The following is an 18,969-nucleotide window of genomic DNA, read 5'->3' on the forward strand; positions in this document are numbered from 1 at the left end:
CTGCATGTTCAGGCCCCGATCACTCAATATCTTTTTCACTCCATCTTTCCACCTCCAATTTGGTCTCCCACTTCTCCTCGTTCCCTCAACCTCCGACACATATATCCTCTTGGTCAATCTTTCCTCACTCATTTTCTCCATGTGCCCAAACCATTTCAAAACACCCTCTTCTGCTCTCTCAACCACGCTCTTTTTATTTCCACACATCTCTCTTCCCTTTACATTACTTACTCGATCAAACCACCTCACACCACATATTGTCTTCAAACATCTCATTTCCAGCACATCCACCCTCCTGCGCACAACTCTATCCATAGCCCACGCCCAAATCATTTCAAAACACCCTCTTCTGCTCTCTCAACCACGCTCTTTTTATTTCCACACATCTCTCTTCCCCTTACATTACTTACTCGATCAAACCACCTCACACCACATATTGTCTTCAAACATCTCATTTCCAGCACATCCACCCTCCTGCGCACAACTCTATCCATAGTCCACGCCTCGCAACCATACAACATTGTTGGAACCACTATTCCTTCAAACATACCCATTTTTGCTTTCAGAGATAATGTTCTCGACTTCCAAACATTCTTCAAGGTTCCCAGGATTTTCGCCCCCTCCCCCACCCTATGATTCACTTCCGCTTCCATGGTTCCATCTGCTGCCAGATCCATTCCCAGATATCTAAAACACTTTACTTCCCCCAGTTTTTCTCCATTCAAACTTACCTCCCAATTGACTTGACCCTCAACCCTACTGTACCTAATAACCTTGCTCTTATTCACATTTACTCTTAACTTTCTTCTTTCACACACTTTACCAAACTCAGTCACCAGCTTCTGCAGTTTCTCACATGAATCAGCCACCAGCACTGTATCATCAGCGAACAACAACTGACTCACTTCCCAAGCTCTCTCATCCCCAACAGACTTCATACTTGCCCCTCTTTCCAAAACTCTTGCATTCACCTCCCTAACAACCCCATCCATAAACAAATTAAACAACGATGGAGACATCACACACCCCTGCCGCAAACCTACATTCACTGAGAACCAATCACTTTCCTCTCTTCCTACACGTACACATGCCTTACATCCTCGATAAAAACTTTTCACTGCTTCTAACAACATGCCTCCCACATCATATATTCTTAGTACCTTCCACAGAGCATCTCTATCAACTCTATCATATGCCTTCTCCAGATCCATAAATGCTACATACAAATCCATTTGAATACAAATCCATACAAATCCAACTTCCTCCTCACATATTCTCCCAAACTCAATCATCAACTTCTGCAGTTTCTTGCCTGAATCTGCCACCCTTGGTGTGTCATCAACATGCAACAACCATCACTTCCCAGGGCCCTTCATCCCCTACAGAGTGCATACTTGCCCTTCTCTCCATGACTCTTGCCTTCTCTCACCACCCCAACCATAAGCATATTAAGCAGCAATGGTGATATCACATACTATGCCACGGACCAACCTTCACTTGGAATGAGTTATTTTTCTCTCTTCCTACTAATACACATGCCTTATAAACTTGATAAGAACTTCTCACTTCTTCTAGTAACTTTCCTTTCACACCATATATTCTTAAAACCTTCCACAAGGCATCTCTATCAACCCTCTCATATGGTTTCTACACATCAATAAATGCCATATATAAATCTGTTTTTTCAGCTATTCCCACAAATATTTTTTGAAGCACACACCTAATCCAAAAATACTCTGCCACTCATGAGGACATACTGTTCCTCCCCAGTCAGTTCTGTACATTCCTTCACCCTCTATTGCTTCTCTCCCATACAACTTACCAGGTACACTGAACAATCTTATACATCTGCAGTATGAATACAACTTTATCCTTCTTGCCTTTATACAGTGGAACAATACGTGCATTCTATCAATCTTCAGGCACCATGCCATGATCCATACATACACTGACAATCCTAACCAACCAATCAAAAACAAAGTCGCCCCCTTTCTTAAGAAATTCAACTGTAATACCATCTACTCCACTTAACTTGCTATGTTCGTCTTATGTAAGGCTTTCACCACCTCTTGTCTCTTCACCAAACCACTCTCTTTCACTGTGTCACTTAACATTCTATTCCTGACCCAAATACTAAACATCTGCCACCATCTTATCAAACACATTTTATGGTATTTCAAAATACTGTTGCCATCTCCTCACTTCATTACTACCTGTTACCACTTCCTCATTTGCCCCTTCACTGATATTCCCATTTCTCTTGTTTTTCACACTCTATTAATTTCCCTCCAAAACATCCTATTCTCCCTGAGGTTTACTGATCCTTGCTTGCTGTGACTCTTATTTTCAAACCCTCAATCTTCTTTTCCTCCTCCCATCTTCTCTTATAGATCTCCCAATAATTTGCACTCCTGCTCTGTAAGTATCACCTATACACCCCTCTTTTCTCTTTCACTAATATCTTTACTTTGTTATCCCACTACTTAATATCTTTTTTTAACCTGCCCAGCTCTTATACATGCCACATTCACCTCCAACACATGCCACACTGCCTCTCTAAATACTTCCCATTCCTGATTTACTATTCTAGCTTCTCTTGATCCATCTTTTGTCATTCTACACTTAATCTCTCCTGATATTTTTTTGCACAGATCTCTTTTCCAAGCTCACTTACTCTTACTACTCTCTTTTCATCCATGATGTTTCCCTTTTCTCCAAAACAACTCCCCAAATCTTCATTCTTACCCGCACAAAGTAATGATCAGACATCTCACTGCTGCCTCTCTCAGCACAGTCACATCCCAAAGGCTCTTTTGCACACCGACGAATTAGTATGTAATCCAATAATTACTAATACCCATCTTTTCTCCTCACATATGTCCTTGTATATATCCCTCTTATTAAACCAGGTATTCCCAATTGCCAGCACTTTTTTAGGAAACAACTCCACCATTTTTTTCACTTAACTGATTGCTCCATGCCCTTCAATTACATCCTCAACTGCCACATTATTCACCTTCACATTTAAATAATCCATCACCAATTCCCGGTCTCCTTTGCCAAAATTCTTATCACTCTAACTCAGCTGCTACCAAAAATACTTGCCTCTCATGATTCTTCTTCTTATGGTCAAATGCAGAAGCACTTCCATACCATTTTCATTTTCACCATTATCAGTCTATAACTCACTTCCTTACACTCTGTCATACACTCCAGCAACTCCTGCTTCAGCAGCAATTCTATCCTTTCCCTAGCTCTTACTCTCTCATTAGCCCCTGACTTTACCCCTAACCATTCTTCTCTTTTACCCTTGAGCTTAGTTTCACTGGGAGCAAGAACATCCAGGTTTCTTTCCTCAAACGTGCTGCCTATATCTCTTCTCTTCTCACTGTGGTTAGATCCACACACATTTACATACCCCAGCCTGAGCCTACAAGGAGAATGAGCACTCCCTGCTTAGATCCTTCTTCTGTTCCACCTTTTAGAAACTGAAATACTAAAAGGTGGTGATAGTGGGGTGTTCCAGACCCCTACTCCTGCTGCCTTCAGTCGCCTTCTATGATGCATAATCAATACAGAGGTAAAACTCTTACTCCCCTAAACCATGGATAATAATAATTATTTATTTATTTATTTTATTTATTATACTTTGTCGCTGTCTCCCGCGTTTGCGAGGTAGCGCAAGGAAACAGACGAAATAATAATAATAATAATAATAATAATAATAATAATAATAATAATAATAATAATAATAATAATAATAATAATAATAATAATAATAATATAATAATAATAATAATATTAATGATAATAATTTATTAAAAAAGGGGGTGACTGTATTGTTGACTGGTTGGTAAGGTTATTTAATGTATGTATGATTCATGGTAAGGTGCCCGAGGATTGGCGGAATGCTTGCATGGTGCCATTGTACAAAGGCAAAGGGGATAAGAGTGAGTGCTCAAATTACAGAGGTATAAGTTTGTTGAATATTCTTGGTAAATTATATGGGGGGGTATTGATTGAGAGGGTGAAGGCATGTACAGAACATCAGATAGCGGAAGAGCAGTGTCGTTTTAGGAGTGGTAGAGGATGTGTGAATCAGGTGTTTCCTTTCAAGAATGTATGTGAGAAATATTTAGAAAAGCAAATGGATTTGTATGTAGCATTTATGGATCTGGAGAGGGCATATGATAGAGCTGATAGAGATGCTCTGTGGAAGGTATTAAGAATATATGGCGTAGGAGGCAAGTTGTTAGAAGCAGTGAAAAGTTTTTATCGAGGATGTAAGGCATGTGTACGTGTAGGAAGAGAGGAAAGTGATTGGTTCTCAGTGAATGTCGGTTTGCGGCAGGGGTGTGTGATGTCTCTATGGTTGTTTAATTTGTTTATGGATGGGGTTGTTAGGGAGGTGAATGCAAGAGTTTTGGAAAGAGGGGCAAGTATGCAGTCTGTTCTGGATGAGAGAGCTTGGGAAGTGAGTTAGTTGTTGTTTGCTGATGATACAGCGCTGGTGGCTGATTCATGTGAGAAACTGCAGAAGCTGGTGACTGAGTTTGGTAAAGAAGTGTGTGAAAGAAGAAAGTTGAGAGTAAATGTGAATAAGAGCAAGGTTATTAGGTACAGTAGGGTTGAGGGTCAAGTCAATTGGGAGGTAAGTTTGAATGGAGAAAAACTGGGGGAAGTAAAGTGTTTTAGATATCTGGGAGTGGATCTGGCAGCGGATGGAACAATGGAAGCGGAAGTGAATCATAGGGTGGGGGAGGGGGCGAAAGTTCTGGGAGCTTTAAAGAATGTTTGGAAGTCGAGAACATTATATCGGAAAGCAAAAATAGGTATGTTTGAAGGAATAGTGGTTCCAACAATGTTGTATAGCTGCGAGGCTTGGGCTATGGATAGAGTTGTGCGGAGGAGGGTGGATGTGCTGGAAATGAGATGTTTGAGGACATTATGTGGTGTGAGGTGGTTTGATCGAGTAAGTTATGTAAGGGTAAGAGAGATGTGTGGAAATAAAAAGAGTGTGGATGTGAGAGCAGAAGAGGGTGTTTTGAAATGGTTTGGTCACATGGAGAGAATTAGTGAGGAAAGATTGACCAAGAGGATATATGTGTCAGAGGGGGAGGGAACGAGGAGAAGTGGGAGACCAAATTGGAGGTGGAAAGATGGAGTGAAAAAGATTTTGTGTGATCAGGGCCTGAACATGCAGGAGGGTGAAAGGCGGGCAAGGAATAGAGTGAATTGGAACAATGTGGCATACCGGTGTCGACGTGCTGTCAATGGATTGAACCAGAGCATGTGAAGCATCTGAGGAAAACCATGGAAAGTTCTGTGGGGCCTGGATGTGGAAAGGGAGCTGTGGTTTCGGTGCATTATTACATGACAGCTAGAGACTGCGTGTGAACGAATGTGGCCTCTGTTGTCTTTTCCTAGCGCTACCTCGCACACATGAGGGGGGAGGGGGTTGTTATTCCCTGTGTGGTGAGGTGGGGATGGGAGTAAATAAAGGCAGACAGTATGAATTATGTACATGTGTTTATATGTGTATGTCTGGGTGTGTATATATATGTGTACATTAAGATGTATAGGTGTGTATATTTGCGTGTGTGGACGTGTATGTATATACATGTGTATGTGGGTGGGTTGGGCCATTCTTTCATCTGTTTCCTTGTGCTACCTCGCTAACACGGGAGACAGCGACAAAGCAAAGTAAATAAAATAAAATAATAACGATAATAATAATGATAATAATGATTATCATCTTTACCTTATTCATTATCCTTTGTCACTGTCTAACTCATCAGTGAGTTAGCGCAAGGAAGCAGACCAAAGAATGGCCCAATCCACCAACATACACATGTACATACATACATGTCCACTCATACACATATAATACCTATACATTTCAATGTATACATGTATATACATACACAGACATATACATATATTCACATGTACATAATTCATACTTGCTGCCATTATTCATTCCCGTTGCCACCCTGCCACACATGAAACAGCACCCACCTCCCTCCGCGTGCACATGAGGTAGCGCTAGGAAAAGACAACAAAGGCCACATTCATTCACACTCAGTCTCTAGCTGTCATGTATAATGCATCGAAACCACAGCTCCCTTTACAAATCCAGGCCCCACAAAACTTTCCATGGTTTACCCCAGATGCTTCACATGTCCTGGTTCAATCCACTGACAGCACATCCATCCCAGTAGGCCACATCATTCCAATTCACGCTATTCCTTGCACGCCTTTCGCCTTCCTGTATGTTCAGGCAGTGATCGCTCAATATCTTTTTCACTCCATCCTTCCACCTCCAATTTGGTCTCCCACTTCTCCTCATTCCCTCCACCTCTGACACATATATCCTCTTTGTCAATCTTTCCTCACTCATTCTCTCCATGTGACCAAACCATTTCAATACACCCTCTTCTGCTCTCTCAACCACACTCTTTCTATTACCACACATCTCTCTTACCCTTTCATTACTTACTCAATCAAAGCACCTCACACCACATACTGTCCTCAAACAATCCATTTCCAACACATCCACCCTCCTTCGCACAACCCTATCTATAGCCCACATCTCACACCCATACAACATTGTTGGAACCACTATTCCTTCAAACATACCCATATTTGCTTTCCGAGATAATGCATCCTGCCAATCCTCAGGCACTTCAGCCATACATACATTAAATATCCTCACCAACCAGTCAACAACACAGTCACCCCCTTTTTAATAAATTCCACTGCAATACCATGCAAACCCACCGTCTTGCCGATTTTCATCTTCACAAAGCTTTCACTACCTCTTCTCTGTTTACCAAATCATAATAATAATTATAATAATAATAATATCCCTGGGGTTAGGGGAGAAAGAATACTTCCCTTGCATTCCCCAAGTGTCATAGAAGGCGACTAATGGGGATGGGAGTGGGGGGCTAGAAACCCTCCCCTCCTTGTATCTTAACTTTCTAAAAGGGGAAACAGAGGAAGGAGTCACGGGGGGAGTGCTCATCCTCCTCGAAGGCTCAGATTGGGGTGTCTAAATGTGTGTGTATGTAACCAAGAAGGGAAAAAAGGAGAGATAGGTAGTATGTTTGGGGAAAGGAACCTGAATGTTTTGGCTCTGAGTGAAACGAAGCTCAAGGGTAAAGGGGAAGGGTGGATTGGGAATGTTTTGGGAGTAAAGTCAGGGGTTGGGGAGAGGACAAGAGCAAAGGAAGGAGTAGCACTACTCCTGAAAAAGGAGTTGTGGGAGTATGTGATAAAGTGTAAGAAAGTAAACTCTAGATTGATATGGGTAAAACTGAAAGTGGAGGGAGAGAGATGGGTGATTATTGGTGCTTATGCACCTGGGCATGAGAAGAAAGATCATGAGAGGCAAGTGTTTTGGGAGCAGCTGAGTGAGTGTGTTAGCAGTTTTGATGCAAGAGACCAGGTTATAGTGATGGGTGATTTGAATGCAAAGGTGAGTAATGTGGCAGTTGAGGGAATAATTGGTGTACATGAGGTGTTCATTGATGTAAAAGGAAATGGTTAAGAGCTTGTAGATTTGTGTGATGAAAAAGGACTGGTGAATGGGAATACCTGCTTTAAAAAGAGAGATATAGATATACATAAGTATATGTATGTAAGGAGGATAGATGGCCAGAGAGTGTTATTGGATTATGTGTTAATTGATAGGCACATGAGAGAGAGACTTTTGGATATTAATGTGCTGAGAGGTGCAACTGGAGGGATGTCTGATCATTATCTTGTGGAGGCGAAGGTGAAGATTTGTAGAGGTTTTCAGAAAAGAAGAGAGAATGCTGGGGTGAATAGAGTGGTGAGATTAAGGAGCTTGGGAAGGAGACTTGTGTGAGGAAGTACCAGGAGAGACTGAGTAGAGAATGGAAAAAGGTGAGAGCAAAGGAGGTAAGGGGAGTGGGGGAAAAATGCGAAGGAGGTAAATAAAGTGCATAAGACAAGGGAACAAATGGGAACATCGGTGAAGGAAGCTAATGGGGAGGTAATAACAAGTAGTGATATGAGAAGGAGATGGAGTGAGTATCTTGAAGGTTTGTTGAATGTGTTAAATTATAGAGTGGCAGACATAGGGTGTTTTGGTCGAGGTGGTGTGTGAAGTGAAAGAGTTAGGGAGAATGATTTGGTAAACAGAGAAGAGGTAGTGAAAGCGTTGCAGAAGATGAAAGCTGGCGAGGCTGCAGGTTTGGATGGTATTGCAGTGGAATTTATTAAAAAAGGGGGTGATTGTTGTTGGCTAGTTGGTGAGGATGTTCAATGTATGTATGGCTCATGCTGAAGTGCTTGAGGATTGGCGGGATGCATGCATAGTGCTACTGTACAAAGGCAAAGGGGATAAAGGTGAGTGCTCAAATTACAGAGGTATAAGTTTGAGTATTCATGGGAAATTACATGGGAGGGTATTGATTGAGAGGGTGAAGGCATGTACAGAGCATCAGACTGGGAGAGCAGTGTGGTTTCAGAAGTGGTAGAGGATGTGTGGATCAGGTGTTTGCTTTGAAAAATGTATGTGAGAAATACTTAGAAAAACAAATGGATTTGTATGTTGCATTTATAAATCTGAAGAAGGAATATGATAGAGTTGATAGACATGCTCTGTGGAAGGTATCAAGAGTATATGGTAAAGGAGGTAAGTTGCTAGCAGTGAAAAGTTTTTATCATGGATGTAAGGCATGTGTACGAGTAGGAAGAGAGAAAAGTAATTGGTTCTCAGTGAATGTCGGTTTGTGGCAGGGGTGTGTGATGTCTCCATGGTTGTTTAATTTGTTTATGGATGGGGTTGTTAGGGAGGTGAATGCAAGAGTTTTGGAAAGAGGGGCAAGTATGCAGTCTGTTGTGGATGAGTGGGCTTGGGAAGTTAGTCAGTTGTTGTTCGCTGATGATACAGTGCTGGTGGCTGATTCATGTGAGAAACTGCAGAAGCTGGTGACTGAGTTTGGTAAAGTGCGTGAAAGAAGAAGAAAGCTGAGAGTAAATGTGAATAAGAACAAGGTTATTAGGTACAGAAGGGTTAAGGGACAAGTCAATTGGGAGGTAAGATTGAATGGAGAAAAACTGGAGGAAGTGAAGTGTTTTAGATATCTAGGAGTGGATTTGGTTGTTATTTCATATGTGGCGGGGTGGCGACAGGAATGAATAAAGGCAGCAAATATGAATTATGTACTTGTGTATATAAGTATATGTCTGTGTATGTATATACATGTATACGTTGAAATGTATAGGTATATATATATATATACATATGTACGTGTGTGGACGTGTATGTATGTATATACATGTGTATGTGGGTCGGTTGGGCCATTCTTTCATCTGTTTCCTTGCACTACCTTGCTAACATGAGAGAGAGCGAGAAAGTATAATAAATGAATGAATAAATAAAATAATACATAAGTATACATATGTAAGTCGGAGAGATGGTCAGAGAGCATTATTACATTACGTGTTAATTGATAGGTGCATAAGAGAGACTCTTGGATGTCAATGTGCTGAAAGGTGAAACTGGAGGGGTGTTTGATCATTATCTTAAGGAAGTTTGGTTTTGTCTGTTTCCTTGCGTTACCTTGCTAATGCGGGAGACAGCGACAAAGTATCATGAATAAATGAATAAATAAAGAATATCAAAAACAAAGGATTATCTTACCTGTCTAAACTTCTGTCCAAGAACCACCTGGCGGTATGTGAGGCCTCCTCCAGCCTGGGACCAGAACTTAATGTGCTTAATGCCAAATGTCACAAGACGATTACTGTTGGTGCGGCTGAACTGCAGCCCAAAGACCTGCTCAATGTGACTTCTATACATGAGAATGATAGATATATAGATTCAAAACTTAATTTTTATTGTATTTAGTAATCAAATGAAAATGACTAGAGAATGCTGAAATAAGCAATTACAAGTTATGATATCTATTCATGTTAGAGTTAGTTATGGCATCAAAGGTACAAAATATGTTTAAAAAATATATGAAAATCTTTAAATGTAGTGAGACTGTCGACCATAAGACTACATAACAGTTAATGAAACCCATGTTTCTATATGCAATGCATCACTGGAAAAAATTGAGATATCTATTGTACCAAATCATTGTATTCAGGAAAGTATGGCAAGTGACTAGAATGAGTTACCTTGCTGAGGCTAGTTTGTACCCTTGCGCCAGTTCCAGATGACAAGAGTATGGTGGTCATCCAGGCCAAGTGATGCCACCCACTGACCATCAGCACTGAAGGCCACACTGATCACCCCACGTGAGTGTCCCCCCTGCAGCACTGACATTACTCGCACCTCCACTGCATCCCATACATGTACAGTGGCCTCCCATCCTACCTTGTGATATGGAAACACAAATAATTTTGCACACAAGTACATAGTTTCCTTCTGACAAAATGTAACCCAATAAACACAAACTTTTCTACATAAGTTTCCTGTCCTAAGTCATCAAAAAAATTCTTGATACAAAAACTATGAAAAAAATTAAAATTGCATGTCTCAAGTTTTTTATCATTATTATAAAAATTAAATGATCTGGCTACTACATCTATTTTGCCAACAAACAGATTCCAATTTCAATGCTACAAATACTTTTGATAACCAATCAAAATCAACATACACATTCATATTTACAAGTTACAATGACTCTCAATAAGCTATCAACATCAGCACATAAGATTTTCCCTGCAAAATGGGAGATGTGTTCATGGAAGACAACATTTACAAAAGAAAGCAGACAAAGTGAATAAAGGTTTTCACAGAAAAATGGGACTATATGCCAGACTTCTTTCCTCGGACTAAGGACTCCCGGATTTGAAAATTCTGAATACTGAAACACTTGAAATGTATACATACCAACTTTGGTTGTTTTTCATAACTAACAGAAGGTTATGTTCCTTAACTACTAGTTAGTAAGGTGCAGAGCCTTACTGTGAAAATACTGGTGAGACAGACATGGAGCCTTGTTTCTCACAAAGTTTTGTTTGTACAACTCATTGTACTATTTTTGCATCACTCCTTTTAAAGATGTTTTGTAAAGAAAACAAAAGATTAGAAGGATTTTCATCTTTCTTTATGAAGTTTACTCCATAGTAATGCTATGGATCAACATTAGTAATGAATAGTTAGTAATTCTATTTCTAAAATCTAACATGGCAGTGATCTTAAATGATATTTTTCATCTGTTTTGCCAAAGAAGACAGAAACTTTGGTATCATAACCTACAATTTAATATTAATTTCACATTTCCTGGTTCACTTTAGCATTTCTGCGGAAGGCTTATCATTTGATTGTAGCATTTCAACAAAACCTAAAAGATTTTATGTTTATGTTTGAAGCAAAGAAATCATTCAGATGATTGATATATTATTTTACAAAAAAACGGGGATTTGGTTCAAAGCATAAAAAGCCATGGCAGTAATCTTAAATGATATTTTTCATCTGTATCTACCAAAGCATAAAAAGCCATGGCAGTGATCTTAAATGATATTTTTCATCTGTTTTACCAAAGAAGACAGAAACTTTTGGTATCATAAGCTACAATTAAGTGCAAACAACTTTTGATTTTGATTTTCAACTTATACTACTAACATATTTTCCCACTTTATCAATGGATTCCTTACAATTGATGTAATCTGGATGAGAGCAAGCTTGATTGATTTACAAATTTTTTGATTTTGTCAACGTTCCTCTTGACTGTCACAGACTATAGAACTCACACACTACACATGATGTACAATCTGGTGAGCAACAGACCACACGTTCCACGATCTATCATGATACAAATAATGCACAGTGCGCATAATATTTGAATTCAGCCATTAAAGGGCTGCTAGTACTTCTTACAATTATTTACACTTTTCTTAAAATATCATATGTAAATGCACAAAACAGATGAAAAAGTTATTTTGTGCAAGAAACAAAGGCATCAGAAGAATAGAGGAAAGCTATGATATAACTGGCATCTGAATATTAGAAAGAGAAAACACTAAAAATGGATTTCTTTGAAAAATATGTAATCCACAGGATTCTCAATTTATCAGTAACAGAGAAAACAACATAGGCAGCAGTGTCTTGTTGTTTGTTAATCTTGTACAGTACTGAGAAATGTGGTGGCCACTGATGATACAACTTCATTTTTGCAAAAGTTAAGGATAAGCTCTGTCACAAAATAACAAGAGAATTAGTTTAAAGATCACCAAACAAACACCTGAAATAGACAAAAGACTTTATGAAAACTTTGCAGAAATTTGTAATGAAGATGATTCTGCTATACAGGAAGATTTGAACATGCCACCATTGAAGACAGGTGGATCCCTTTCCAGCAGATATAAGCATGGACTTTATCTTAACTTGTTTGATACTGCCCTACTACAATTTGTTGAGAAATGTACTGTGACTTGAACATATCAAACTTAGTTTTAGGTAAAGACAAGGATCTTGCAAATAATGCTTTAGTTGTAAAAAGATTTGGTATGAGAGATCAACAAATCATTTGATAGAATCAAAGTGCTCCTTTTATTTTTGTGGGTACAAAAATCATGTGAAATACAAGGTTTTCAACTCAAAATTTATTTTCACACTGCTCTTGACAGGATAGGCTGGAATAGCACTGTAAACAAAAATAATGTGGACGGCTTGAGAAAGGTTCAGTAAGTCATTCTAAGGAGTTGAGGGTAATTTCTGCAAAAAACAAACTTATCACCCTAGAAAACAGCACACATGAGACTTAAAGAGATCAAGAACCAAAATGACGGAACAGATAACATAAATTTGCAAAGAAAAAGAAAACTTTACGTCAAAGTAAACATTAACATGTGTGTGTGTATATTGTTGAAAATAGCAAAAGACTCCTAAAGAATTCTATAGTTATATTGGAAACTGACTGATACATTACTTATGGAAAACTTAGTTCAAAACAATGAAGGCAAGAAAGTGATTGTAAATGACAGTTTTCATCTCTATATATTGAATATGACATAATGTACAACATATTGACATACATTGTCAAGAGATACAGTGGGTAGCAAACAGGATAAAAGTACATCAAATAGCAGTTTCTGATAATGCTCTGATTTGCATTTTGAAACAAAAGACAGTATGTTTTCTTTTTATTATGTTTTTAAATAATTTGGCTATGCTGATCTAAGATATAAAATCATAATTACAAATATCATGGGGTGTTCAGTGTTGTAAATGGAAATGGTGAAGTGCTTGTAGATTTGCGTGCAGAAAAAGTACTGGTGAGTGGGAATACCTGGTTTAAAAGTTTAAAAAGAGAGATAAGAGAGATATACATAAGTATACATATGTAAGTAGGAGAGATGGCCAGAGAGCATTATTGGATTACATGTTAATTGATAGGCGTGCAAAAGAGAGACTTTTGGATGTTAATGAGCTGAGAGGTGCAACTGGAGGGATGTCTGATCATTGTCTTCTGTAGGCGAAGGTGAAAATTTCTAGAGGTTTTCAGAAAAGAAAGAGACAATGTTGGGGTCAAGAGAGTGGAAGGAAACTTGAGTGAGAAAGTACCAGGAGAGACTGAGTGCAGAATGGAAAAAGGTGAGAGCAAAGGATGTAAGGGGAGTGGGGGAGGAATGGGATGTATTGAGGGAAGCAGTGATGGCTTGCGCAAGGATGCTTGTGGCATGAGAAGTGTGAGAGGTGGGCAGATTAGAAAGGCTAGTGAGCGGTGGGATAAAGATGTAAGATTACTAGTGAAAGAGAAGAGAGAGGCATTTGGACAAGTTTTGCAGGGAAATAGTGCAATTGACTGGGAGATGCATAAAAGAAAGAGGCAGGAGGTCAAGAGAAAGGTGCAAGAGGTGAAAAAGAGGGCAAATGAGAGTTGGGGTGAGAGAGTATCATTAAATTTTAGGGAGAATAAAAAGATGTTTTGGAAGGAGGTAAATAAAGTGTGTAAAACAAGAGAACAAATGGGAACAGAAAACTGGCAAGGCAGCTGGTTTGGATGGTATTGCAGTGGAATTTATCAAAGAAGGGGGTGACTGTGTTGTTGACTCGTTGGTGAGGATATGCAATGTATGTATGGTTCATGGTGAAATGCCTGAGGATTGGCGGAATGCATGCATAGTGCCATTGTACAAAGGCAAAGGGGATAAAGGTGAGTGCTCAAATTACAGAGGTATAAGTTTGTTGAGTATTCCTGGGAAATTAAATGGGAGGGTATTGATTGAGAGGGTGAAAGCATGAACAGAGCATCAGATTGGGGAAGAGCAGTGTGGTTTCAGAAGTGAGAGAGGATGTGTGGATCAGGTGTTTGCTTTGCAGAATATCTTATTCATTTATCATATTATTTTGCTTTATCGCTGTCTCCCGCGTTAGCGAGGTAGTGCAAGGAAACAGACAAAAGAATGGCCCAACCCACCCACATACACATGTATATACATACACGTCCACACACGCATATATACATACCTATACATCTCAACGTATACATATATATACATACACAGACATATGCATATATACACATGTACATAATTCATACTGTCTGCCTTTATTCATTCACATCGCCACCCTGCCACACATGAAATACCAACCCCCTTCCCCTGCATGTGTGCGAGGTAGAGCTAGGAAGACAACAAAGGCCCCATTCGTTCGACCTCAGTCTCTAGCTGTCATGTAATAATGCACCAAAACCACAGCTCCCTTTCCACATCCAGGCCGCACAGAACTTTCCATGGTTTACCCCAGATGCTTCACATGCCCTAGTTCAATCCACTGACAGCACGTCAACCCCGGTATACCACACTGTTCCAATTCACTCTATTCCTTGCACACCTTTCACTCTCCTGGATGTTCAGGCCCCAATCACTCAAAATCTTTTTCAGTCCATCTTTCCACCTCCAATTAGGTCTCCCACTTCTCCTCGTTCCCTCCACCTTCGACACATATATCCTCTTGGTCAATCTTTCCTCATTCATTCTCTCCATGTGACCAAACCATTTCAAAACACCCTTCTCTGCTCTCTCAACCACACTCTTTTTATTACTACACATCTCTCTTACCCTATTATTACTTACTCGATCAAACCACCTCACACCACATATTGTCCTCAAACATCTCATTTCCAGCACATCCACCCTCCTGCGCACAACTCTATCCATAGCCCACGCCTCGAAACCATACAACATTGTTGGAACAACTATTCCTTGAAACATACCCATTTTTGCTTTCCGAGATAATGTTCTCGACTTCCACACATTCTTCAAGGCTCCCAGAATTTTCACCCCCTCCCCCACCCTATGATTCACTTCTGCTTCCATGGTTCCATCCGCTGCCAGACCCACTCCCAGATATCTAAAACACTTCACTTCCTCCAGTTTTTTTCCATTCAAACTTACCTCCCAGTTGACTTGACCCTCAACCCTACTGCACCTAATAACCTTGCTCTTATTCACATTTACTCCCAACTTTCTTCTTTAACACACTTTAACAAACTCAGTCACCAGTTTCTGCAGTTTTTCACACGAATCAGCCACCCGCGCTGCATCATCAGGGAAACAACAACTGACCCACTTCCCAAGCTCTCTCATCCACAACAGACTTCATACTTGCCCCTCTTTCCAAAACTCTTGCATTCACCTCCCTAACAACCCCATCCATAAACAAATTAAACAACCATGGAGACATCACACACCCCTGCCGCAAACCTACATTCACTGAGAACCAATCACTTTCCTCTCTTCCTACACGTACACATGCCTTACACTCTCGATAAAAACTTTTCACTGCTTCTAACAACTTGCCTCCCACATCATATATTCTTAATACCTTCCACAGAGCATCTCTACCAATTCTATCAAATGCCTTCTCCAGATCCATAAATGCTACATACAAATCCATTTGCTTTTCTAAGTATTTCTCACATACATTCTTCAAAGCAAACACCTGATCCACACACCCTCTACCACTTCTGAAACCACACTGCTCTTCCCCAATCTGATGCTCTGTACATGCCTTCACCCTCTCAATCAGTACCCTCCCATATAATTTCCCAGGAACAAACTTATATCTCTGTAATCTGAGCACTCACCTTTGTCTCCTTTGCCTTTGTACAATGGCACTATGCAAGCATTCTGCCAATCCTCAGGCACCTCACCATGAATCATACATACATTGAATAACCTTACCAACCAGTCAACGATACAGTCACCCCCTTTTTTAATAAATTCCACTGCAATGCCATCCAAACTCGCTGCCTTGCCAGCTTTCATCTTCCGCAAAGCTTTTACTACCTCTTCCCTGTTTACCAAATCATCCTCCCTAACCCTCTCACTTTGCACACCACCTCAACCAAAACACCCTATATCTGCCACTCAATCATCAAATACATTCAACAAACCTTCAAAATACTCACTCCATCTCCTCACATCACCACTACTTGTTATCACCTCCCCATTAGCCCCCTTCACTGAAGTTCCCATTTGTTCCCTTGCCTTACGCTCTTTATTTACCTCCTTCCAAAACATCTTTTTATTCTCCCTAAAATTTAATGATACTCTCTCACCCCAACGCTCATTTGCCCTCTTTTTCACCTCTTGCACCATTCTCTTAACCTCCTGCCTCTTTCTTTTATACCTCTCCCACTCATTTGCATTATCTCCCTGCAAAAATCGTCCAAATGCCTCTCTCTTCTCTTTCACTAATAATCTTACTTCTTCATCCCACCACTCACTACCCTTTCTAATCTGCCCACCTCCCACGCTTCTCATGCCACAAGCATCTTTTGCGCAAGCCATCACTGCTTCCCTAAATACATCCCATTCCTCCCCTACTCCCCTTACCTCCTTTGTTCTAACCTTTTTCCATTTTGTACTCAGTCTCTCCTGGTACTTCCTCACACAACTCTCCTTCCCAAGCATTTCTGGATCTGGAGAAGGCATATGATAAGAGTTGATAGAGATGCTCTATGGAAGGTATAAAGAATATATGGTGTGGGAGGCAAGTTGTTAGAAACAGTGAAAAGTTTTTATCCAGGATGTAAAGCATATTACGAGTAGGAAGAGAGGAAAGTGATTGGTTCTCAGTGAATGTCGGTTTGCAGCAGTGGTGCGTAATTTTGTTGATGGATGGGGTTGTTAGGGAGGTGAATGCAAGAGTTTTGGAATGAGGGGCAAATATGTAGTCTGTTGTGGATGAGACAGCTTGGGAAGTGAGTCAGTTGTTGTTTGATGATGATACAGGACTGGTGGCTGATTCAGGTGAGAAACTGCAGAAGCTGGTGACTGAGTTTGGTAAAGTGTGTGAAAGAAGAAAGCTGAGAGTAAATGTGAATAAGAGCAAGGTTACTAGGTATAGTATGGTTGAGGGACAAATCAATTGGGAGGTAAGTTTGAATGGAGAAAAACTGGAGGAAGTGAAGTGTTTTAGATATCTGGGAGTGGATTTGGAAGCAGATGGAACCATGGAAGCGGAAGTGAGACACAGGGTGGGGGAGGGGGCGAAAGTTCTGGGAGCGTTGAAAAATGTGTGGAAGGCAAGAACATTATCTCGGAAAGCAAAAAATGGGTATGTTTGAAGGAATAGTCGTTCCCACAATGTTATATGGTTGCGAAGTGTGGGCTATAGATAGAGTTGTGCGGAGGAGGGTGGATATGTTGTAAATGAAATGTTTGAGGCCAATATGTGGTGTGAGGTGGTTTGATCGAGTAAGTAATGGAAGGGTAAGAGAGATGTGTGGTAATAAAAAAAATGTGGTTGAGAGAGAAGAGGGTGTTTTTAAGTGGTTTGGTCACATGGAGAGAATGAGTGAGGAAAGATTGACCAAGAGGATATATGTGTCAGAGGTGGAGGGAAGTGGAGAGAAGTGGGAGACCAAATTAGAGGTGGAAAGATGGAATGAAAATAATTTTGAGTGATCGGGGCCTGAACATGCAGGAGGGTGAAAGGCATGCAAGGAATAGAGTGAATTGGAACGATGTGGTACACTGGCTTTGACTTGCTGTCAATGGGTTGAACCAGGTATGTGAAGCGTCTGGGGTAAACCACGGAAAGTTTTGTGGGGCCTGGATGTGGAAAGGGAGCTGTGGTTTTGGTGCATTATACATGACAGCTAGAGACAGTGTGAATGAATGTGGCCTTTGTTGTGTTTTCTTAGCACTACCTCACACGCATGCGGGGGGGAGGGGGTTGTCATTTCATGTGTGGTGGGATGGTAACGGGAATGAATAAATGCAGCATGTATGAATTATGTACATGTGTATATATGTATATGTCTGTGTATGTATATATATATGCATACGTTGAAACGTATAGGTATGTATATGTGCGTGTGTGGACGTGTATGTATATACATGTGTATGTGGGTGGGTAGGGCCATTCTTTCGTCTGTTTCCTTGCCCTACCTTGCTAATGCAGGGAGACAGCGACAAAGTATAATAATAATAATAAAAAAACAAATATCATGTAACATTTTCTTACAAAGATAAATAGAATATGTGAATTGTGTATATTAAACAGATATGTTTCTGAGAACATAAAACTATAAGATATAAATATTACATGTAAAAAGTGGAATTTATTAAAAAAGGGGGTGACTGTATTGTTGACTGGTTGGTAAGGTTATTTAATGTATGTATGACTCATGGTGAGGTGCCTGAGGATTGGCGGAATGCGTGCATAGTGCCATTGTACAAAGGCAAAGGGGATAAGAGTGAGTGCTCAAATTACAGAGGTATAAGTTTGTTGAGTATTCCTGGTAAATTATATGGGAGGGTATTGATTGAGAGGGTGAAGGCATGTACAGAGCATCAGATTGGGGAAGAGCAGTGCGGTTTCAGAAGTGGTAGAGGATGTGTGGATCAGGTGTTTGCTTTGAAGAATGTATGTGAGAAATACTTAGAAAAGCAAATGGATTTGTATGTAGCATTTATGGATCTGGAGAAAGCATATGATAGAGTTGATAGAGATGCTCTGTGGAAGGT

General features: G+C 40.1%; 1 protein-coding gene across 1 annotated transcript in view; it reads right to left on the minus strand.

Annotated features, from left to right (window-relative positions):
• Positions 1 to 18,969, minus strand: part of LOC139757912 (echinoderm microtubule-associated protein-like 6) — a gene marked incomplete at its 5' end in the record, with an annotated part of 241,329 nt that overhangs the window by 187,622 nt on the left and 34,738 nt on the right. The window contains 3 exon segments of the mRNA XM_071678858.1: positions 9,677 to 9,827; positions 10,159 to 10,186; positions 10,189 to 10,357. Of these exon segments, the coding sequence (XP_071534959.1) occupies positions 9,677 to 9,827; positions 10,159 to 10,186; positions 10,189 to 10,357 (348 nt within the window).

Source organism: Panulirus ornatus, chromosome 28 (genome assembly GCF_036320965.1).
Source record: "Panulirus ornatus isolate Po-2019 chromosome 28, ASM3632096v1, whole genome shotgun sequence".
Classification (NCBI taxonomy): domain Eukaryota; kingdom Metazoa; phylum Arthropoda; class Malacostraca; order Decapoda; family Palinuridae; genus Panulirus; species Panulirus ornatus.